We start from the raw sequence: 22,696 nt of genomic DNA, 5'->3' as shown, positions 1-22,696 counted from the left end.
ATAGAATCGTCGATTAATAATCAAGCGAAACAAAGGGTTAAACGGTCCCTGACAAGCAACCGGTTCCTGGAACCGTGCCCGGACCATCGTCCCATCTGGTTAGGGTATACGAGGTCACCAGGACGCCGTAAAATCACGGTACCATGTACAGGTACAGGTAACCATGAGACTCGATGATGTTCCTTCTCACTCGATTGACCCGTCTCGAGTAAGGATTAATTCTACCGGTACGTTGCGATTACGCGAAGAGACTGGTTAAGGAATTCCACGTTTACAAAGGAATAACAGCCTCGCGGTACCCAACAAAGCTCGTAAAGAACGAAGTTTAGTAAACTAAACGATGCAACGCGACGTTCATCGACCGCTAACGAAAACAGTACAGGTTCGTCTGGACATCCAGTCGAAAGGATTAAAAGTTTTACAACCGTGGTAAAGATCTCCTCTTGCGGACCACCGGTAAATCCTACTCAAGGACGTCGTTCGGGTTGAAACCACCGCAGGATTTCGAGAGGACAATCGTAAACACGCTGGACGCATAGCTGGTCCTCGTTGGACCGTGGTCATCAGAACCAGAATTCGACAATTTTTTGTTTTTAAGGAACGTTTGATATACGACCGCGTAATCGTGATCCTGGTCGTTAAGCGAGGTGTTCTGCTTCGAGAAATAAAGGATTTGCTACGGCGGACATGCCGGAGGTGTTTCAACCCTTTCCAGGATCATCCGTGACAAATTTTTTTGGAAAATAATAATTGCAAGGCAAATTTTCTGGGAGTATTCTGTGCGACTTAAGGACGTCCTGAAATTGTGTTACCTCCACGTTCTTCTTTTCTATTATTATGCCACACGCTAAGTAGTGGGTTTTCAAAGCGAGACAGAATTCACTTTATACCAGTTCTCAGAAGGTTTAATTAGAGACCGGCCATTTGAATAATTTAATTGCTTTTTAAGACTATAGCAGCATAAATTAGATGATTAAGGCAAGAGTTGAAAGTTAATTCATTTGAATTACGAAATTTACTCATTGCGACTGAAATAATGATAAATATAAAGATATAGAATAATGATTTTTCTCTCGTTTTCATCGATACAATTTTTAATTACAAATTTCTAAGTACCTATTGTTATCGAGTAGCGTTAAATCAACAGGTACCTCAACTTGCCTTCAATTTTATTCAGTTATTGAAGTTCGCGATTACGTGTATCCTCTCGAACAATCGAACAGAAATAACAAACTTCAATATATCGAAATGTATCGTTAGCAGTTGAAGTGATGCCACGGCACAAACAACGAACCTAACTTTTTCTTCTTTTTTACACTCCCTGCAACGAGCGTAGGAAACTTTACAAAATTGCGCGAGAGTTCGAACAAGGGTCTCGTACAACGTTAAAATTAATCTTTTTAGAAGCGCACGATCAACGGGATATTTTTTTTTCTTCTTTCCCCTCTCGTATCAATTTTCGCGAACAGCAGCTCGGTCAATCGAACCATCGATCCTCTCGGCTTTAATTCAATTTTCTCTAGCCACGAAGCTTCAATCCTGCCTCCACAGAGAGCCACTTGTTTAACCACGCGTTTCCATCCGGTGGAAACGTATTTCCGAAAGTCACGTAGATGGTATAAAAATATTTCCATCGTATCCTGAAACTCACCGCTCTTTGAATCACTTTCCCGCTGAATCATTTCGATGTAACAGTTGCATAGATCTCGACACGTTTCCGAGATATCTTCTTTTATTCGAAAAACGTATGAGTTTTTTTATAAATTGTATAATTAATCTCCAATTATATTTTAAATAAGATTGATATTATCATTTCGAAATTGGATCACACGATACCGACCTGCTGCAACGTCGGAGATGGTAAAATTTATAAACGACCAGCCATTATGCAGCACCCACTCGCAAAGTATAAAAGCGACGTACTAAATGAAACTAGCCGCAAGCCACGCTCCTGTTATGCACCCTTAGCCTACGGCTATTGATAGTTGATTCATCTTGTTCACCGGAGATAATCAACTTTAAACTGCAAGCAAATATTTCTCCTCTTTATCGATTTACTTCAAACAATTTCTTTTTTAATACCTGTGCATCATTCAATTATTCATCGTTTAGAAGTTTCTTTTTCCAGAAGAAACAGGCGATTCATTCTTTGTATCATTTCTCAGGGTTGAACAACCGAGTAAAGTTTCCCACTACGAATTGCTTACCACCGCAAAAATTCTCTCGAACACCGCTCATTGTTCTCCTCCCTTTGTCCGAGGCCGCGAAACATTTCGTAATTAGTAACAATGCCCGCCGGCTAAACAAAGATTATCGAACGACGAAAACTCTCCGGGGACTTGGAAGAACGAAACCCAAGACCGGTGAACCAGGAGACGAGGGAATAAATGGGACCGGAAAGGAATTGAAGAAGATGGATTTCTTTAACGAGGCTACCCTTTAATTGCGAGTCACTGTAATTGCGGAAACTGCAGACGGATTTATGAAACCGACCCTCTCTTCCATCCAGATTCTTTCTTATCTTCTGTTTATTTATTTCTGAAGGTTTCTCGCGATAATCAAAGGAAATTTTAAGTTAAGGGCGAAATTAACAGAAATTACTCTCATTCTCAGCAATGGTTAACGATACAATAATACAGGAAGTTAATAGTGAAGAAGAAAAATGATCTGGAGGAAACATTTTTTAAGGCTATGTCTCTTCCTCCCTGGAGGATGTTTGATGTTTGGGGGTTGAACGACACCTGGGAAAGACAAGTGGTGCAGAAGAGATTGAAACAGATAGACGATGTCACGCATATGCTTGTCTGTCTGAAACGTGAGATATTGCTGTTTTGTTTTTTAGCATCATGGTCCGCGGGCGGAGGAAAAATTACTGAGAAATTGCTTGTAATTTATTGTATACGGACGTATAAATCACATGGAAAAGAAGGCGTGAAATTGAGTTGGTTCTAATGGTGAAACTATTAGGGTCGCGTATTTGTTTCTGCTGTATTCAGAAGGAAATTTTATAAATACAAATGATTCTGTACGACTTATGAACACCTTCTCGTGACCCCAAAATGGTGGCTCCGTGACCCGTCGAATCGAGTAAGCGTCAAGGTCGATCGCGACCCGATAAAAAAGTGGTCCACCATAAATCAACGGGGTCACCAAACCTCTGGCATCGTTTCAAGAACGCAGGTTTCGCGTTCGAAATTCTTTTTTCTTTTTCCTTTTGCGGTCACCGAGCAGCGTCCATTTCCGTTCACCCTCCCCAATCACCGGTATTACCACACCGCACAGTATCATAAATCCTCGTGTGAGGTGTACCGGACCTCCTGGTATATTTTTTCTTCCTTTTTCACTTGACCAGATTTATCGACATTACCTGAGCATCCTGGCTCCCCTGAAAGCCACCCCTCCCGTTCGTTAATCCTCCCCTCCTTCAATCTAATTTCGCGACCAGCCCAACAGCAGGGTGTCCAAGATCATTCCTGAAACTCGTGTCTCGTTTGATCCAAGGGTGCGATGTCGAGGGTCATCGAAATGGTGTTTGCTTGTTTGATTTGCCGGATCGATAAGAGGGAAATCTTGTTGCACGTTTGTCTTCGACGATGGCTAGGGAGAGATTTCATTGAACACCAGAGACACCTTTTCTTTACTTATGATTTCACTCAGAAATGTTTCATTTTATACGCTAAATTGATTGATTTTAATTACTAAGAAGAATTTTGTTTTAGTGAAATAAATTGTTCGCAAGTGTAATCTGTTAAATCCATACATTTATGTATCCCAATTTCACCCTCCTTCCCATTACGTGTCGTGATCTGACACGTTTATATTTCTTCGGAGGACAGGTCTATGTTGCGATCAGAATTTATTTCCATCCGTATAGGGCGAAATGCAGTGGTGCGTGCAAAAGGGAGCAGAAAGCTCGTGAACGCACGACACACGGGCCACTCATAACCGGGACCGCAAGCTTTTTCGAGTACTTTCGCATCTCAGTTTTTTTCCCTCTTCCCCTGAAGTTCACTTGCGACCCAGTAATTATCGTCAACCACCATGCTCCAGTTACGACGACGGGGTTTCTTTCCACGACCATCGACTTACCAAACGGATTTTCACAGACCTTTTCATTTCGCTTTATTTTCTTTTCAGAGAGAAACGAGTATTAAATTCATTACTTGAAAATTTCCTGCTTAAATCAACTATCTACATATGTTGATAAATGAATTTTAGAAACCATTTTTAATATCGCGTCCCTTTGTCCAGGAATGTCCAGGAGAGTCGAAGGACTTCCGAGCAGAGCAATGCGCCGATTTTAACAGCGTTCCATTCGAAGGAGTGTACTACGAGTGAGTATCCGATACGAAAAACATCCCTATGTCGCGTTCCATCGAGCCATCGTGATGGAAATTGTATCATGACGTGTCCCGGTGGAATTCCAATGGTGAATGCGATTTATCGTCGACGTCATGGCTAACGGATGGCTCGTGATCCTTTTAGGAATCACTAATGGCCGCTCCAAGTTAAAATTCGTCTAGTTCAAAATTGTACAATCGTGTCCATAATTCTTTTTCGAAAACAAACAATTTTAGAGATAATTACGTACGTACTCCATAATGAGAAAGAAGAGAGTGAAATAAATTACTTTTTCCTAAAGCAATGTCAGGAACATTGCAGACGATAGTGTTTCCCAAGAAACCCCTAAGAATCCATTCCTCGAAATTCCATCAAAAGTAATTGTTACCCCATGAGATTGACGATCACGAGATCACTGTGGTTTCAATGGTGAAACTAATCGGACGAAATCGTTCGCAGTTGGATCCCCTACACCGGTGGGCCGAACAAGTGCGAATTGAATTGCATGCCCCGTGGCGAGCGTTTCTTCTACAGGCATAAGTTGATGGTGGTCGATGGGACACCATGCGAATCAGAGAAGAACGACGTCTGCGTCGGAGGGAAGTGTATGGTGAGTTGAAGAAATTAAGATTCGTCGAAGAAGGGAATTATAGGAGAAATTCGAAATAAAATCTGTAATTATTTTTTGTTGTTTAATTAGCATGTCGGGTGCGATATGATGTTGGGAAGCGATGTGAGGGAGGATGCTTGCAGAGAATGTGGCGGGGACGGGTCCAATTGCAATACCGTTTCCGGTTTATTCGATACCGATGATCTGCAAGCAGGTAGATCATCAATTTCCTATTTAATTAGAAAATTAATATAATATAACTTGGCAGAAATTATCATGACAATTCGATCTCTGATTCGAGTGTATAAAAATCGAAGAAATTAATTTCTGAGTATTTCATCTATCATTATCTTTTTCATAAAATTTTTCTTAGGATACATTGATATCATCTTGATTCCCGAGGGAGCTACGAACATCGTGGTAAAGGAGATAGAACCATCGAACAATTATTTGGGTTAGTGAATCACGGAGATACAGAAATTAGAGATGATTTATCGTTAACGGGATAATAAAGTGTTTTATATTCACAGCGATTAGAAATACCTCGGGTTATTACTATCTGAACGGAAACTGGAGAATAGATTTTCCGCGTAGCTTGAAGTTCGCTGGGACCATATGCCATTATTCAAGAGATCCTCAAGGTTTCTCGGCACCAGACACCATTACCGCCTTGGGACCGACAAGCGAGCCAATTTACGTGGTGGTACGTAATACGGGCTTTTAATTAACAAATTACAATACCTTGTAATTAAAATATGTTTATTTTCAAATAGTTATTATACCAAGATCATAACGTTGGAGTGCAATACGAATACAGTATACCAAAAAGAATTTCTCAACAAACTGACGCTGACAGCTACACATGGATAACCGATGAATTTTCCAGCTGCAGTTCGTCTTGCGGAGGAGGTAATATTTCGAAAATTAATCACGTTGCCTAAACCGAGGGCGAATGTAATTAATAATCGAACGAGCTGTATCGCGTTCCAAATTTGATAGGGCAATTTGCGAACGATCGATGCCTCTAGATTCGACGAACGTTTATTAATTAATATGCTTCCCATTCAGCGTACGCCGAACGGATCATTCTCTGTCCATCGCGTGTTCAATTATCGGATCGATAAGTGGATTGTATTAAATTCGAAGGCTTGTTAATTATTATCTGATCTCTTTATAAACTTCTACGCTTCTCATACTCCATACAAGAAGAAAATTCATTTCGAAAATTAGAAAATTAAATATCAAACCACGAGTGTAACTTCTGTCATAAATTTAAGTCTCTGGACTTGGTTAATTGCGAGAAACTGTTCACCTGCCTGACTTATGTTCCGTTTAACCCTTTCGGTAGAACAGACTCTGTTATTTTCTACTTTATATATGACCAGTAATATGTTACTACAAGTAACGACTGTACTTAATGTTCGAAGACCAGTAATTGTAGTCTATTTTTTGCAGGGACCTTTATTAAACAAAACATTTTCCAACAAAATAAGAATAAAAATATTTTCTCAACAACTAGCATATTTCAACGAATATTCTTTTACAGCAAAAATTCCCGCCTTGCTCAATATACGAAGAAAATATTCTTTTGATGGAATATTTAGTTTGAAATAATTTGTTAAAGGTTATCAATCGAGACGCGTAGCCTGCGTGAGAAGAAGGGACAATCAACCGGTGGATGAGAGCCTCTGTGATCCACAGATGGAACCGGACGACACTCAGGCTTGTAACACGGACCCTTGTCCACCTGTGTGGGTGGAGGGCGAATGGGGTCCTTGTAGCAAGCACTGCGGGGAAGGAGGTGAACAGACCAGGGAGATCAAATGCGAGCAGGTCATCTCTGGTGGAATCCCTACGGTGGTAGACGATAGTCAGTGTCTGGAGAAGGTGGGACCAAAAGGGCCGACTAGTCAGGAGTGTAACAAGGACGTGCCGTGCCCTCAGTTTCACGTGGGACCGTGGAAACCGGTATAATTGATTTTTCTATTCGAAATTAGGTCATCGATCAATTTACATTTCACAGCTTGCGTTTTTGTAAAATATCTGTTACATTATTCGATAGTGCGATCATTTGTGCGGTCTTGGCAAGCAAATCAGGAGAGTTACCTGCTACACGAAGGTAGATGGAAAGATTCAAATACTAGAGGACTCGACTTGCGAAGGAGAGGTTCCAAAACGTGAGAAACCTTGCGAATTGAGACCTTGCGCCGGCCTCGACTGGGTCACTTCGGACTGGAGTGGAGTAAGCTCGCAATTTTTTCTTGCAACTTCATGCAAACTTTAACGCACTGCTCTGATTTAACCACTTAAGGTTTTAAGGTTCAACTTTTTATTTTACGGAGGCACTTCAACTTTTTACTTTTGCCTACAAACAGCTGTGAAAGTTTATACAAAAAGTGTCCTATATTTTTGTATTCGTTCGATTTTAAACAGTGCGACGATAAATGTGGACTGACGCAAGAGACAAGGACGACCCACTGCGCCACTAAAGATGGTACCGTTTATCCGGACGAAAAGTGTGACGCGAAAAAGAAGCCAGAATTGAGCCGAGAATGCGAGAGCACCAAGGAATGCGAATTCTTGTGGTTCACCTCTCAATGGAGCGAAGTTAGTTTAATTACATATTTCTAATTTTCGTTGGCTTCGAACATTTCAGGAAATGAACGATCATTTCTTTGTTACAGTGCTCAGCCAAATGTGGATCCGGCGTGCAGACGCGCAAAGTGTTTTGCGGAACGTTCGACGATGAAACGGTGAAGAAAGTATCGGAAGAAAAGTGTGACGCGAGCAAGAAATTCAATGACACGAAGAACTGTACCGCCGAGGAAGAGTGCAAAGGCGAATGGTTCGCTGGTCCGTGGAGCAAGGTAATTATTTTTCGAATAATCTGTAAAATTAATTAATTTTATGTGTTCGATCGCGAGGCACCAGGTTTGCATAGAATAATTCAAGTGCTTCTCTTGTAAAATTTTTTTAACACTAGCTGTAAGAGAATCTCTCCGGCGAGATGTTCGCGAGTTCCCTCGGTCGTCGAAGAAATTCAATATCTTCGACGGCTTTGCAACGAGCCTAGCAAGAAGCGTCCGCCTCAAATTTCTTCCATTAATCACCTTACCATGTTGCAGTGCTCGAAACCGTGCGGCAGCGGCACTATGAGCCGCAAGGTGATTTGCATGAAGGACAACGTGACGGTCTCGACATCTGCCTGCGATGTCAGCACGATCATGTTCGCCACGGAAAATTGCAACGATCAACCGTGCGAAGAAGGTGACGATCTTGAGTAAATGAAAATTTGATCGAACACCACGAATCGTTTAGAAATCAGCGCTTAATTTGTATTTTTAGACGAGATGATACCAGTACAACCGGATAAAATCAAAGACCTCACCGATGAGGATGAAGAGTGCGAAGTGTACGAAGACGAAGACTTCGTGACGGTTTCTTCCACCTTTGCAGCTAGTGTAAATGAAAATATTTTTTTAAATAAAATTATTATTTCAAGAGATACGATACTTTGTAAAATGACTGATTCTCAAGAAATAGCGGTTACATGTTTATTCAAGAGGATTCTATCCTTTCAACAGGATAAATCCAGTGACGCATCTGACCTGACGGAAGCAACTCCCTTGAGTTCACCAGATACCGGCTCTTCCACTGCAAGCGACATATACGATATTATGCTTGGCGATGCTGGTAAAACTAGAGGCGACATATCTCCCGGAGAGACGGGAAGCGGCGAAGGAAGTGGCGTGGATTTCACCGATTTCCTCACTGGAACGTACTCGTCGGAATTCGAGACCACCCTCGAAGGTAGCGGAACCGATGAAACGACGGAGGAGGGTGAGATCAGCACCGTATCTGGAATCACGGAATCCGAGGTCACCGAAGAAACCGACGAGGGATCGACTACAGATTTTACGGATAAATCGACAGCCGAAACGGCGACCGAGGAAACCCTCCCTTCCGGCGGTGAGTTTTCATTTTTTATTGAAATGTAACTCGAGAGGGTCGAAGGATATATTCTAGAATAATATAAAATAAAAATTGCACCGAGGGGATTTTCAAATTATTAAGAATTAGAAAACTTTGATTCTATTATTTAGTTTGAGAAAATTGATTGTTTGCTTCAGAAACGGATATGACAACCGAAGCTGATGTTACGGACTCGAGTGACTTGACTTCCGAATCGCCAGAATCTACAGTTTCCTCTGAAAGTGAAGCCACAGGGGGTAGTACGGTTTCATCAGTGACAGAATCGACAGAAACGGAAGTGACTGGTCCGACAGAGTCTACGGAATCTGGTCCAACCACCTCCTCCTCGGAAACTGAGAGCACTGTTACTCAAGAATCTGGTGAGTCCAATTAAAATTCATAATTTCTCTTGTTGACAAATAGGAATATTAATGAGTAATTACAACAGAAGCATCGACCATGACCATGCTCGAGTCATCTACCGTAGAAGGAACCACAGAATCGGGCGCCACTGAAGGCACTACCGAATCAGGACCCACAGAACTATCAGTGTCCACGGAAGTATCGGCCACCGAAGAATCTACGGAATCTGGAGCAACGACAGAATCCGGGGCTACGACGGAATCTGAAGCAACAGAAACTACGGAATCTGGAGCAACGACCGAAACCACCGAATCTGCCCTCACTGAAACTACCGAATCTGGAATGACTACAGAGTTTGAAATGACTACAGAATCTGGAATGACAACAGAATCTGGAATGACCACAGAGTCTGGAATGACTACGGAATCTGGAATGACAACCGAGTCAGTTGAAATCACGTCGGAAGGATCAACTGTTTCTGGAGAAACTACGGAATCCGGAGAGACTACTGAATCTGGAATGACAACAGAATCCGGAATGACTACAGAATCTGGAATGACTACCGAGTCGGTTGAAATCACGTCGGAAGGATCAACAGTTTCTGGAGAAACTACGGAATCCGGAGAAACTACCGAGTCTGGAGAAACCACGGAAAGTGGTGAAACTACAGTGTCTGGAACTACGGAAACAACCGTTTCTGGACTGACCCCGGTGACTGAAGAGGAAGAGAGTGAAATGACTGAGAAAACGCACAGTAAGTTGTTGAAAAGATTATTGCAAGATTCATGGAATCTACATTATTATTTTGTTTCTTCAGTATCCGAGATCTGGACAACAATCGGGCCAGAAGAGACCACCCGCAAGCACCGCGTGTGCAAGATACCGAAAAAGAAGAAGACGTGCAAGAGTTCACCCTTCGGTTGCTGTTACGATGGAATCACTGCTGCAACGGGTCCGTTCGGTCAAGGCTGTCCCACGCCGCACACTTGTAACGAGACCAAATTCGGTTGCTGTCCCGATGGTGTATCACCAGCCACAGGTCCGGAGAACCAAGGATGTCCCGAATCTCATTGCGAAGAAACCCTGTTCGGTTGCTGTCCAGATGAAATCACTCCTGCTGAAGGCAACGACTTCGAAGGATGCAAGAAACCGTGCAATCAGACAGAGTTAGTTGTTCGATCCGAAGACGAGCTGAAAGTTTTGAGAATTTTTGGCGAAAATTTTTTTTTGTATGCTTCAGGTTCGGATGCTGTCCCGATAGCGAGACACCAGCCAGTGGAATGGATAATTTGGGATGTTGCAACGTCACTGAATTCGGTTGCTGTCCGGATGGAATCAAACCAGCTCCCGGACCGGATGGGGAAGGTGCATTGAATTTACTTGGGATCGTGTTTTATCATATTTTCTGATTTTTCAGAATACGTGGAATAACGAATGAATTGCAGGTTGCGAGGAGGAGGTTACTTCCGTGTCGCCTGTCACTGAGGAATACGAAACAACCACTGTACAGGAGGATTGCGCGAACACTACCTATGGATGTTGTCCAGACAGCGTATCTACAGCGACTGGGATTAACTTCGAAGGATGCGGAGTTATCAATACAGAGAATTGTACCATATCGTACTTCGGCTGCTGTCCCGACGGCGTTTCACCAGGTTTGTACAAATTTTGAGTAGTTCAAAGTCATATAAATAATTAAAAATATTCGACATATTTAAAATTATACAGCTCTCGGTCCCGATAATTACGGCTGCCGCATGCCGTGCGAGAACACCACCTATGGATGTTGCGAGGACGGGCTCACCCCCGCCCACGGGCCGAACAGAGAGGGTTGCTGTCTCTCGACACCGTACAAATGCTGTCCAGATAACATACTACCAGCGCGAGGTCCAAACTTCTACGGTTGCGGTTGCCAATACACGAGATTCGGATGCTGTCCTGATAACACCACAGCGGCACGTGGACCGAATAACGAAGGGTGCGGATGCAAGTACACCCCTCACGGCTGTTGCCCGAATCGTTTCACCCCGGCCACTGGACCGAATTACGAGGGTTGTCCGTGTTACACTTATCAGTTTGGCTGTTGCCCCGATGGCGTTACCATTGCCAAAGGACCTCACGGACAAGGTATCTGATCTCGAACTCTTTCCGTCTGGAAATGCTAGTTGCCATTTAAAGAAAAAAATTCTCTTCTCATTTTTAACAGGTTGCGGCTGCGAGAACACAGAGTTCGGGTGTTGTTCCGACGGCAGAACTCCAGCCAAAGGGTCAAACTTTGCTGGCTGCACTTGCGACGCCTCCAAATACGGATGCTGCCCCGATGGAGCGGAAGAAGCACAGGGAGAGAACTTCGAGGGCTGTCTCACTGTTCCATCGACTCCCGGAGCTGCTTGCGCCCTGGAGAGGGACCGAGGATCTTGCAGAGACTTCACCATCAAATGGTACTTCGACACCGAGTACGGTGGTTGTTCGCGATTCTGGTATGGCGGCTGCGAAGGTAACGATAACCGATTCAAGACGCAAGAAGAGTGCAAGGAAGTGTGCGTGCAACCAAAAGGAAAAGGTAAACGTGTCGTAAACGGCGATCCTTTCGATCCTGTGCTTCTTTCTAAAGATTTTTAACTGTGCTGCGTAGATGCTTGCTTCCTGCCGAAGATCACTGGTCCCTGCGAAGGATACTTCCCTACTTGGTACTATGATGCTGGTAGGAAACAATGTGGACAGTTTGTTTATGGTGGCTGTCTTGGCAATGCGAATAAATTCAAGACTAGAGAAGAGTGCGAAGAACTTTGCGTTGTACCTGAAGATTTAGGTGGGTTGTTAATCTTTTTAATTTCCCTATCATTTTTTTCCAATGTTCCAAAATAAACATTTCCATATTCTCCCAACTTTGTTAAAATTTGCCAAGTAACGCAGAGGTAATATATTCACCCTAGACCCATGCGAGCAACCAAAAGAACCAGGCCCCTGTCAAGGTAACTTCACCAGGTGGTTCTTCAACGCTGAAAGCCAGGCCTGCGAACAACTCAGGTACGGTGGTTGCAAAGCGAACGACAACAACTTCGCCACAGAAATCGCTTGTCATCAACAGTGTCTGCAACCAGGAAGACGACGAGGTATGTCCAATCAACATGATTCTCATTTTTATTCGAGACACGCACGTATCATGCTCGTTTACTGCTTGAATTATCTTTCCCATCAATACACATATTTGAACGTGTTACAGATTATCGTTAGTAGTGAACCAATTTGAAGGAAACACACCACGTGTGCAGTTTTTTGTGATTGTTAATTTTATCTTTTCATTTTTGAATGATTTTTTTTTCAGTCGGTTTTCGTTGAATATGAAAGAAGTAGTTGATCACCTAATTATAATATATGAACTAATACGGTGATTAGTTTGGAATTAATGGGGGAGGTATAATTAAATAGGGAAATAACAAATGGGCGAACAGGTCTGTAGAAAAACTTTTTTTTTTTAATTATCGAATAATTGAAAGAGACAGATTTTTTTAAAACAAAATATTACCTCATCGAATAGAAATATAAATTTGTACAATTACCACGCGCCACTGCACTTAATCGGCATCAAGCATCGTCATCGACTCAAAACAATCAATTCTCATACAAAATAACCCGTTCAGTAATGCGTGCAAATATTTCCAGTAAAACTGACAGACGTGTGCGCCTTGGAGAATGATCCCGGCCCATGTTCGGGCACGGTGTTGCGCTGGTTTTATGACGCCAAGCGTCAGATGTGTAAACAATTTGTTTACGGTGGTTGTAAAGGCAACGCCAATAGATTCCGTACGCTGGCTGCCTGTGAGCAGCGCTGCTCTGTTAAAGGTACCAGTAAAAACAGCAACAAAAAAAAGAGAACAGTAAAAAAAAGAGGGGGAACAAATTCCGATCCAAAAAAATGAAATGTTGAAAAACGAGCTTCTATGCTTTACATCTGAATGAATAACAGCGTCACTTGCGAAACGTAAAATGAAGGGGGTCGTTTCTAGCTCGTTGGTGTTGGTTGTTGTATAGGGTGCACAATGCACAATTATCGTTGGTGCTGGTTCTTTGTTGTTTCTCGTTGTTGTCGTTGATAAAGAGAGCACGCTTGTTGCCTCTTTCTAATGCTCTATGCACGTAGAAGCATTTCTGTTCAAAATGCACCACTGCACGAAACACGAATCGGTGGTTCGATTTTCATGTATCACAGCAGAGGAATTTTCGAATGAAAACGGTCGCTTTTGTCCGATCTGGAACGGGAAAAAGGACTCTTAACATGGTTTTTCCTTTATGGTGTATTCGACGAACGATCACATCGATAACGATGCTCGTTGATAACATTGTGAATCATTCAAAGCGATAGAAATTAACTGAATCAGTCGATTTTATTTTGAAAAGGGATTTCATCACGATTGTTGGAGAACATAATGCTTATATTTTCAGGAAATTGGAACACATTTTCTTTATAGCAGCTATGATTGCCAAACTTTTGCGGTTCTTGTATCTTTTTTTAATTTTATAATTATATAATCTGTAATATATTATAAATTCAAATTTGTTGAGTTTTAAGGGAACCGCGAATGATTGACATTGGAATATAAAAAATTTAACTTTGCACGATTTAATAATCACTGCGATTAACAGATAGTTGCTTGCTGCCTCGAGCCGAGGGTAACTGCGGGGAGAAGCAGTCTCGATGGTACTTTGATCAGTCGGAGAATCGATGCATGCCATTCTATTATACCGGTTGCGGTGGAAATAAAAATAATTTCGAATCTAGGGACGCATGCGAGTCCGATTGCCCGGCTAAAATCGGTAAGACTTCCTCTAATCAATAGCCAATCAAACTTTCTCCAATCTATTCTTCTGATCGTGATCGTCCTTCTCTGTCGAATCATGTAAGATTATTTACAATAATTTCTGCACGATACGCAAATGTTTTCTGTCTATTTGCACCTTGTATTCGTAAATTGCAGCTAAATTGTTTGAATGCGCTTAAGAGACTTTCTTTCGTGTACGTGAATCGTGAAATGTTTAAAAATTGATTCTTATATGTTATTCTCTGCTTTTATTGTGAAAATCCGTGACAATTGGAAATGAAAAATTCTATAAATGTCGTAGAATAATTAAACTTTGATGACTGGTTTTGCGTTTCTGATTTTTGATTTAAAAGAGAAAAATTGAATATTATCAATTGATTAACATTTAAGGAATTTTTTATTTTTCATTGTCTAATACTCGATCGCGATTATGTTTCAATATTATCTATATTTTAACGTAGAGCAAGACACGTGTCTCTTGCCCGCGCTTTTGGGAGAATGCCACAACTATACCCAACGATGGTACTACGACTCTTACGAACAACAATGTAGACAATTCTACTATGGTGGTTGCGGTGGAAACGAAAACAATTTCGTCACCGAACAGGATTGTCTTAGTAGGTGTCAAACAACGATTACTACTCCCACGCCGTCAAGGGAGATCGAATTTAGGCCAGGTATTATTTTCAATACGCTGCAGAGAAATTGGAATTTTAAGAAGGAAAATTAAAAAAAAAATGAATAATATTTTAGACTTCTGTTTCCTTCCGGATGAACACGGTCCCTGTTCCGAGGACCAAATTAAATGGTACTACGACAGTAGGGAAGGCGTTTGCAAACAGTTTAGATACGGTGGTTGCCAGAGCAATGGAAACAATTTCAATTCTCACGAGGAGTGCGAATATCGGTGTGGAGATGTACAAGGTTCGCCTTTTCATTAATTAACACTATCCTCGCTTCGACTAAAGTCGCTTTAACATTTTTTATTTATTTTATTTCTCAAGATCCATGTTCGTTACCGAAAGTCATCGGTCCTTGCAACGGAATCGTCAGACAATATTACTATGACCACCGAGCTGACTCGTGCTACGAATTTGAGTACAGCGGTTGTCAGGGCAACAAGAACCGCTTCCAGGACAAAGAATCCTGCGAAAGCAAGTGCAAGAGAAGACCGAGTGGAACGGAAGCCGCAAATGTCACCGTCACGGTTGCTCCTTCTGTCGAAGCCGTCTCCAAAAGTCCGATCTGTTACACGCCTGTTGATCCTGGCACTTGCAACAACGATATCGCTGCTTATTATTACGATGCACAGAATCAAGCATGTCAAGCGTTCATTTATGGCGGTTGCGATGGAAACGCGAATAGATTCCAGACGGAGGAACAGTGCGAACGACTTTGCGGAAGATTCCAAGGAAAAGGTAAAATTATTAGGAATATAGTTATGAAATTTTTGTATCGTGAAACATTTTGAATATTTTTTTTTTCTTTTTTGCAGATACTTGCAACCTCCCAGTGGATCCAGGCGACTGCAGAGGCTCTTTCCACAAATATTATTACGACCCGGTCAGCCGCATCTGTCGCGAATTTATATACGGTGGCTGCGAGGGCAATGCAAACAGATTCAGCACGATGAACGAGTGCGTATCGATTTGCATTCATCACGAGGAACCTGTGCCACCTGGAAACGACACCAGCCTTTCGAGTTTGTGTAAGTACCACCGTCGCGCTCGTGTAATATTTCATTCGCCGGGAAATTATGAAGCTGTATGCTTACGAAATAATTCAGTTGAAAATTTGAGATACTTCGTAAATGTATATGTTCGAGAAATTCGTATTGACACGAGATAGAAATAACGAGTTTTGAACGATATGATGATCCAGCGATTTGCAAAGAACCGGTCGACATCGGGTCTTGCACTTCCGGTTCTACCAAGCGGTTCTACTTCGACGAGGAACAACAAACCTGTAGAGCGTTCATTTACACTGGATGCGGTGGGAATCGTAATCGATTCAAGACATTCGAGTCTTGCATTACCACTTGCTTTAGCAGTAAGTCGAGAACACGAGTTCTCCAGAAATTCAAACAATCTTTTTTCCCTCCTTTTTATTTTTCCTTTCGCAAATCAAACCGTGTCAGCTTCGATTCGTGATGTATATTTTCGCGAGCATACGAAAAAGATGGAGAATATTCACTCGGCTTCTTATATTATTTTCCTATCCTTATCCTTTCGTCGCTAATATTGATTATTATTGATTACATGCTTTAAAATTTTGCTGGTAAAGAAGGTGTATTATATCGCTTTTTTTTGCAGTTTTTCTCTATTTTGTTTTTTCATTCATTTCTGTCGTTGATTTAATCGTGAAAATCGTTCAATCACAGCTACCAACGAGATCGACGTAGACTCTGGAAAGGATACGAAGGATCCTTGCGCGGAAGCTCGCGAGGAATGCAGCATAATTCGTTGCCCTTACGGCAAGGAAGCCTTCGTGGATGCTCAGGATTGCGAACGATGTCGATGCGTTGATCCTTGCAGGACACAAATTTGTCCCGATGGCACTAAATGCGCCATTAGTTTGACGGCTACCAAAGACGGCACCGAATACAAGGCCGTCTGTAGATCAGGTAACCGTGTAATCTGTTTCTTCGCAACACTTGAATAATTTACGTCTATGGTATTGTTCGTTATACAATCGTTTGCGCAACAGTTACGAAACCAGGTCGCTGTCCAAGGGTGTCGAACAGCACCAGATGCGAACAGGAATGCATCACAGATGCAGATTGCAGCGGAGAAATGAAGTGTTGCAACATTGGTTGTGGCACTTCCTGTCTCGAACCCGCAGCAGAAGAGGTTCCTGTTACCTCGCCGAGGCCATGGGTCACTTCACCTCCAGCTGGAGCGGAACCAGCGGCGATCAAGCAACCGGAAGAACCGAAAGTTAGCGCGCAAGAGGGTGGACACGTTACTCTGCACTGCATAGCTTATGGAAATCCGAAACCGACTATCACCTGGAGAAAGGATACGACGTTGGTGAGTGGATTCGGAGAAGGAAAATTGTCGGAAAAAATTAAGGAAAATTATATTTTCTTAATTTTCGTTATTGAACGTTAATCATAGATTGGACCATCGGAGAACAGACGTCGCATACTGCTCGATGGTTCCCTTCAGATCATCAATCTGTACAGATACGACGGTGGAACTTACGTCTGTACAGCTGACAATGGTTTAGGACCACCGGTAAGAGCGGAATACCAATTAGTAGTTACAGGTACGTATCGATTATTAAACAATTTTAAAAACGTCGACTTATCTTGCGAATGTTTGGTGTTTCATGAATGTTCTTTGTATCGCAATGAAAATGAGTAGTTATAAAAACGAAATGTCTTGTTTAAGTTTCGTGTTTGAACTAACGATCTAAAATAGCAATGCACAGACTGTACTTCTTCCTCGTTTCTGTGAACTCGGTGACGGTGTGTAAAATCTTTCTCTCTTCTGCATGCTGTGTTCTCTTGCATCCTGTGTAGAACCGCAAGAGCTAGCCGCTGCCATCATCGGGGAGTCTAACACTCAGCTCACGGTCACCATGAACTCACCCATAGCCCTTCATTGCTATGCATGGGGTTGGCCAAGGCCGTTCGTCACCTGGTGGCGGGGTGATCGCATGGTGCCACTCTCCTCGGACATCTACGAGCAGGATTCCGATTACACCTTGCTAATTCGTTCGGTCACACTGTCGACGCTAGGCGTGTACACCTGTCAAGCTTTCAATGCGATCGGCAGAGCTGCATCTTGGTCGATAACGGTGCAAGCAATCGGTCCCGTTTACAATGTCCGACCCGAGTACGAGCAGTACTTGAAGTACCTAGTCGAACCCCCTAGGAAACCAGAGAGACCTCAGTATCCTTACAGACCCAACAGAACTCAAACTCCTGAATACCAGTTCACCTATGCACCTGTATCCAGATCGACTCACATTCCCACGGTTAGTCCTATCGAAAGAACCACCAGTTTCGACACTGGTCACAGATTCTTAGGTAATTAAAAAAAGGATATTTTGGATATCGATGATCCAATGGCAACATCGAAACATAGATATAAAGTCTTTATTTATTATATTTGCTGTCTATGTTAAGCGACGATGCAATTGGATCTTTTTCTTTTTTTTTTTTTCATATCTGCATTCTTGATTGCCAATGCTTGAATATTGTTGCATGCCTTGTTTTTCTAACTTACTTTGCACGAGTATTAATCAATTTGTGAAATTGAGAAAAATCTATTAATTATACAGGTGGATATAAAGGTAAGTTTCATGGGGCTTCTTTTTATCATAGCTAACTGCTTCTTCAATTTTATTTTTTAGTTTCCTGAATGTTACTTATAGGTGTCTTAATTAATTCATTTTCTCGCAGTACCTGTCACCGCGAACATAACGATAGGACAAAATCAGTTCCCCGAAGGCAGTGATGTTAGCATCGCTTGCAACGTCGATGGTTATCCGATTCCTCGTGTATCGTGGTTCAAGGATAACGATTTGATTCATCCGAACAATAGAATTCAGATTACCGGTAGGTTAAATAATTTCTTTGATTAAGAATGAAAATAAGTTGAATCCTTTTAAATTCTGTGTTCAGATTTGAATAGACTGGTAATCACCGACGCGAATCGAGAGGATTCTGGCAGATATCGTTGCGAAGCGGACAACGATTACTCATCAGCCTTTGCCTCAGTGGACATACAAGTTGCTGGTAAGTTTCTTTGGCAACATTTTAAAGGAACTTTTATCGATTCTTCTCTAAATTTGTATTCTTCGCATTCCCAGGTATCTTCATTCATCCCAATTGCCAGGACAACTCGTTCTTCGCGAAGTGCGACCTGATCGTGAAGGCCAGATATTGCACGCACAAATATTACGCGAAATTCTGTTGTCGATCGTGTACCGAGGCTGGCCAATTGCCTTCGAGAGGTCCTCACCTGAGCACGTCTAAAAGGAGGCGAAGGCACATCATGAAAATGCTTGTCTAAACGCTAAATCAACGCCTCGTTGCCTCAAACGAGAGTGATCCGCGATAATCGTGACGAGTTATAATTACGATCGGACGAAACATCGACTAAATGCGAAAGAAACGACGACGATCACACTGGCGAACGTGTACCGCAATCATCGTGACGTTAATTCACTGCCAAAGCCTTAGAACGTCTAATTACATAGATACGTTTAATATATTAAGCAACAGCGAGATGGAGGTGTACGCGATGAAATGTATGAATAGGAGGTTCCTTGATTTATCGTCGTCGTTTCTTTCGAGTCGTCATCGGTATATATACGATCTGACGCTGAATCCTAGTCGGTCGAAGCCATATTAGGCGGGTTAATTAATGTCCTGGGACGAGAGGAAGCGTCCCGATCGCGTGTACCTCGACAGACACTCGATCGATACTTTCTGCTTTTCTTTTTCCCTTCGTTCTTTTTCCTTTTTTCATCGACGTTCATCATTTTTCTCGCGTCTTTCAACTCGGCGACTGCGTTCTGGAATTTAATAACCAGGTAGGCCAAATATTATTCTCACAGTAATCATTCTTTCAATATAAAAATAATTAGATTTGTTGATTAATTAACATCATGATCGAATATAAAAGAGTTTCGGGAGACAGACGGGTCAGGGGAACAAACAAGTCGCTGTGAATTTCAGAATTTCGCGTTTTCTCATTTACAAGATGCTTTCGGTAAGCATTTCATCTGTTCTTTAATGAGAGAGGGAGAGAGGCGAACGATCGAGGGAAACTTGTATCTATTTGTACGAAGCATATACGCACGTTACGTTGTACAATATGAATAGTTTATTACGCAATACGCCATTTATATACTCTGTAATGATGATACCGTTGCTACTTATTCCTTATCGATACTCGGACGTATTATCATAGCACGAATTACACTTCTCCAACATGATCGAACGACATATCGTAGAAGCTTCCAAGGATGCAACGTTTGAACAAAATTTCAGGATAAATTCCAGCGTTATATGCTTTTAATATATTTTGTTGCATCCTTCGCAGCATCACTTGCAGCACTGTATTCGAGCAGTTCTGCTTTTTATGATCGTACGATCACATGGGCATATTAACGTGTTGCATTTATATATTTGTTCCTGAACATTTTAATCGTAATGTTAACTACGTACTGTTACTATATGTATACTGTATCATCTATCGTGAACCCTTGGACACGTTCGGGAGTAAGAGTGAACGTTGCATTAATTATTCTTTGGAGCAATCCTTCCTTTTTAATCAATCAGCAATTTTATAATACTTAATTTGACAAGTTCAGTGGTAGAACCGAAGGAGTGGAAGGTGAGTTCAATACACTAACTTGGAACAATATTTTTTCTATTATTTTGTATTAATTACAGATATGACTTTAGAAACGACCTCTTAATTCCGAACGTCGAAGAAATGTCAGTAGCTGGTAGTGTATCAGAATTCCGAAGGGAAAGGTACCAAAAGCATTTATAATTATATATATATATATATACATATAAACATACACATACATATACCGTAAGCGTAAGTTTTACTCAATGATGGAAAGAATCCACGGAACCGTAGGAAAAAGACATTCTTCTTTCGTCTGATCGTTTCAGTCACAGTTAATGACAGTGCCTTATTAGACGCCCTTCGAAAGCGTCGAGGAAAACGAGTGCTAACTAGAACAATTTACATACAGAAGTACTTGTGTTAGTGTAAATATCACGTAGTGTACGCGCAGAAAATGAGAAACAAACAAAGAAATTCTATCGACACGTTCGATCGAACAATTTAATAGAAACGACAAGATAAAAGAAATAAATGTGAAAATGATTTAGACAAAATTGCGCTAAATTACGTGTACGAATTCCTCCGATTTCGTCTATTTTACGTTCGTTCATCGTACAAAGACTCCTTCTTTTCTCTTAGAAAAGTTAGACGAAAAATTTCGGGAATCGTGACAATCGCGGTACTGCTTTAAACAAGGTGCATATCAATGGATGAAAAATTCGATGTAGATTTCTCAGTAAGATACTTTGTAAGTAGAACGTCCGTGGATCCTCTATATTTTCTAACGTATTCAATCGAATCGGAGGAATATCGTGCGATTCGAAGAAAAAGACGAAGCAGAAAGAAGAAAGGAAAGATGTACCGTTCTCCTCAGTGCTCCCTTAGACGTGATCAAGTTAGACACGACACGATTATTTAGTAATTAACACGACTATATCTAGTGATTGTAGAAAATAGTTGGGATAGTTTACGAATGTAGAAACGAGTCGATTCGATCGTAATCCCATCGTTTAATCTTTACATTGCGTAATTCGTTTCTTCAACTGTTCTTGAAAATATCAATTTCAGAAGAACAATGATTTGTTCATTTTCAACTTTCCTTTACATTTTCAAATTTTAGAAAAGTTTCTAAAATAATTATAATTGTATAATCAAGTTCCGCAGCGTAAAGATTAAAAGAAAGAGTGGAAGGGAAACAAGGTACACGACGAACGTCAGTTCAGTAGATTCTCTCTATTCTATAGTAAATAATTTATATTTCTACCGTGTGATTTGAAGTCTGTACAATGGCCCGCCATCGCTTACCGTTACACTAGAGATGTATATAATTAACACTGTTAACGTGCTGTTTCGTTTACGACGTACCATATCGAAACTCCTTGTAAAGACTCGGTAGAAGTTCGTAGAAATGGTCGTGATCGTTGATTCGACGATTAATAGCCAACACCTTCCGGGAATCGGTCCATTTTTGCGGTGAAAAAAATATTTTATACGAACGTAGTAGAAATTAGATGATCATGATAGAGAAAAAAGTATAATAATTAATTAAGTAGCGCAGAATTTAACTTCCTTGCGATTGAAAAATATTTTTAACAACGACAAGTTTTAATCTTAAATTTTTTATTTATTTAGCAAATTGTTTAAACTGGTTTTATTATTTCAGAAATCTTTTTTTTTTTTAATTTACTATGATCTGAAGTATAGTGTTTAAATATTTTAATTAGAATCAAAGTTTCAGATGCTGTTTGGTTCCCGTAGGGTAAAACTTGAGAAAATGGAACACACCTCGCGTACAGTCAATAGGAAACTTCCTTTATCCTTTAAGTTCTATTCATAAACTAGTAGAATTGTTATCTAGATTTTTCCAGAGATCAACGACGTTCACGATCATCGCTACAATCACCGACGAAGGATTAAGCGTATAGTTACGAGACAGGAGAATCGCCCAAAGGCGAGAGAAAACGAGGTGAAAGATAAACGATAAGAAAAAAGAAACAACAAATAAATTAATCAGTTTGTTCGTGTCTCCAGTGTATTATCTGTACGTGCATAGCTGATCGCGACAGTGCTAAAGATTTTAGTGAGTGTACTTGTAACTGTAAGTATCTTAGGTAATGATTAATAATAATATATATCTAATTATAAAATAAAGGTAGACATAAAGGAATGCCACTATACAAACATTGTATGGACAATAATAATATATAAGATCCTTAAATATATGGTTAAACGATCAGCATGATTATTCTCTGTCGAAGACAATTATTGTCAGC

General features: G+C 41.2%; 1 protein-coding gene across 6 annotated transcripts in view; it reads left to right on the top strand.

The window, feature by feature from the left end:
* LOC114875326 (papilin) overlaps positions 1 to 22,074 on the top strand; it is an 82,791-nt gene extending 60,717 nt beyond the window's left edge. For 2 of the 6 annotated variants that reach the window (XM_029185478.2, XM_029185477.2), the window contains exons 5-39: positions 4,252 to 4,334; positions 4,801 to 4,951; positions 5,042 to 5,165; positions 5,325 to 5,405; positions 5,482 to 5,654; positions 5,725 to 5,860; positions 6,576 to 6,919; positions 7,014 to 7,193; positions 7,385 to 7,558; positions 7,636 to 7,818; positions 8,077 to 8,218; positions 8,297 to 8,412; positions 8,536 to 8,920; positions 9,082 to 9,303; positions 9,372 to 10,040; positions 10,104 to 10,452; positions 10,527 to 10,651; positions 10,732 to 10,941; positions 11,015 to 11,413; positions 11,493 to 11,849; positions 11,922 to 12,098; positions 12,223 to 12,402; positions 12,953 to 13,132; positions 14,571 to 14,786; positions 14,863 to 15,033; positions 15,114 to 15,527; positions 15,605 to 15,817; positions 15,991 to 16,158; positions 16,490 to 16,732; positions 16,816 to 17,138; positions 17,226 to 17,376; positions 17,633 to 18,142; positions 18,518 to 18,673; positions 18,740 to 18,853; positions 18,928 to 22,074. In XM_029185478.2, the coding sequence (XP_029041311.2) occupies positions 4,252 to 4,334; positions 4,801 to 4,951; positions 5,042 to 5,165; positions 5,325 to 5,405; positions 5,482 to 5,654; positions 5,725 to 5,860; positions 6,576 to 6,919; positions 7,014 to 7,193; positions 7,385 to 7,558; positions 7,636 to 7,818; positions 8,077 to 8,218; positions 8,297 to 8,412; positions 8,536 to 8,920; positions 9,082 to 9,303; positions 9,372 to 10,040; positions 10,104 to 10,452; positions 10,527 to 10,651; positions 10,732 to 10,941; positions 11,015 to 11,413; positions 11,493 to 11,849; positions 11,922 to 12,098; positions 12,223 to 12,402; positions 12,953 to 13,132; positions 14,571 to 14,786; positions 14,863 to 15,033; positions 15,114 to 15,527; positions 15,605 to 15,817; positions 15,991 to 16,158; positions 16,490 to 16,732; positions 16,816 to 17,138; positions 17,226 to 17,376; positions 17,633 to 18,142; positions 18,518 to 18,673; positions 18,740 to 18,853; positions 18,928 to 19,130 (8,022 nt within the window). In that variant the 3' untranslated portion in view covers positions 19,131 to 22,074. Of the gene's footprint in view, positions 1 to 4,251; positions 4,335 to 4,800; positions 4,952 to 5,041; positions 5,166 to 5,324; positions 5,406 to 5,481; positions 5,655 to 5,724; positions 5,861 to 6,575; positions 6,920 to 7,013; positions 7,194 to 7,384; positions 7,559 to 7,635; positions 7,819 to 8,076; positions 8,219 to 8,296; positions 8,413 to 8,535; positions 8,921 to 9,081; positions 9,304 to 9,371; positions 10,041 to 10,103; positions 10,453 to 10,526; positions 10,652 to 10,731; positions 10,942 to 11,014; positions 11,414 to 11,492; positions 11,850 to 11,921; positions 12,099 to 12,222; positions 12,403 to 12,952; positions 13,133 to 13,933; positions 14,105 to 14,570; positions 14,787 to 14,862; positions 15,034 to 15,113; positions 15,528 to 15,604; positions 15,818 to 15,990; positions 16,159 to 16,489; positions 16,733 to 16,815; positions 17,139 to 17,225; positions 17,377 to 17,632; positions 18,143 to 18,517; positions 18,674 to 18,739; positions 18,854 to 18,927 lie in introns of all 6 variants that reach the window. The other 4 variants (XM_029185479.2, XM_029185480.2, XM_029185481.2 and 1 more) reach the window with 4 other exon arrangements.
* Positions 22,075 to 22,696: the final 622 nt, after the last annotated feature.

The sequence above is a fragment of the Osmia bicornis genome, chromosome 15, assembly GCF_907164935.1.
Source record: "Osmia bicornis bicornis chromosome 15, iOsmBic2.1, whole genome shotgun sequence".
Classification (NCBI taxonomy): Eukaryota; Metazoa; Arthropoda; class Insecta; order Hymenoptera; family Megachilidae; genus Osmia; species Osmia bicornis.
The sequence above is the reverse complement of the archived record's forward strand: the minus strand, read 5'-3'. Positions and strand labels throughout refer to the sequence as shown.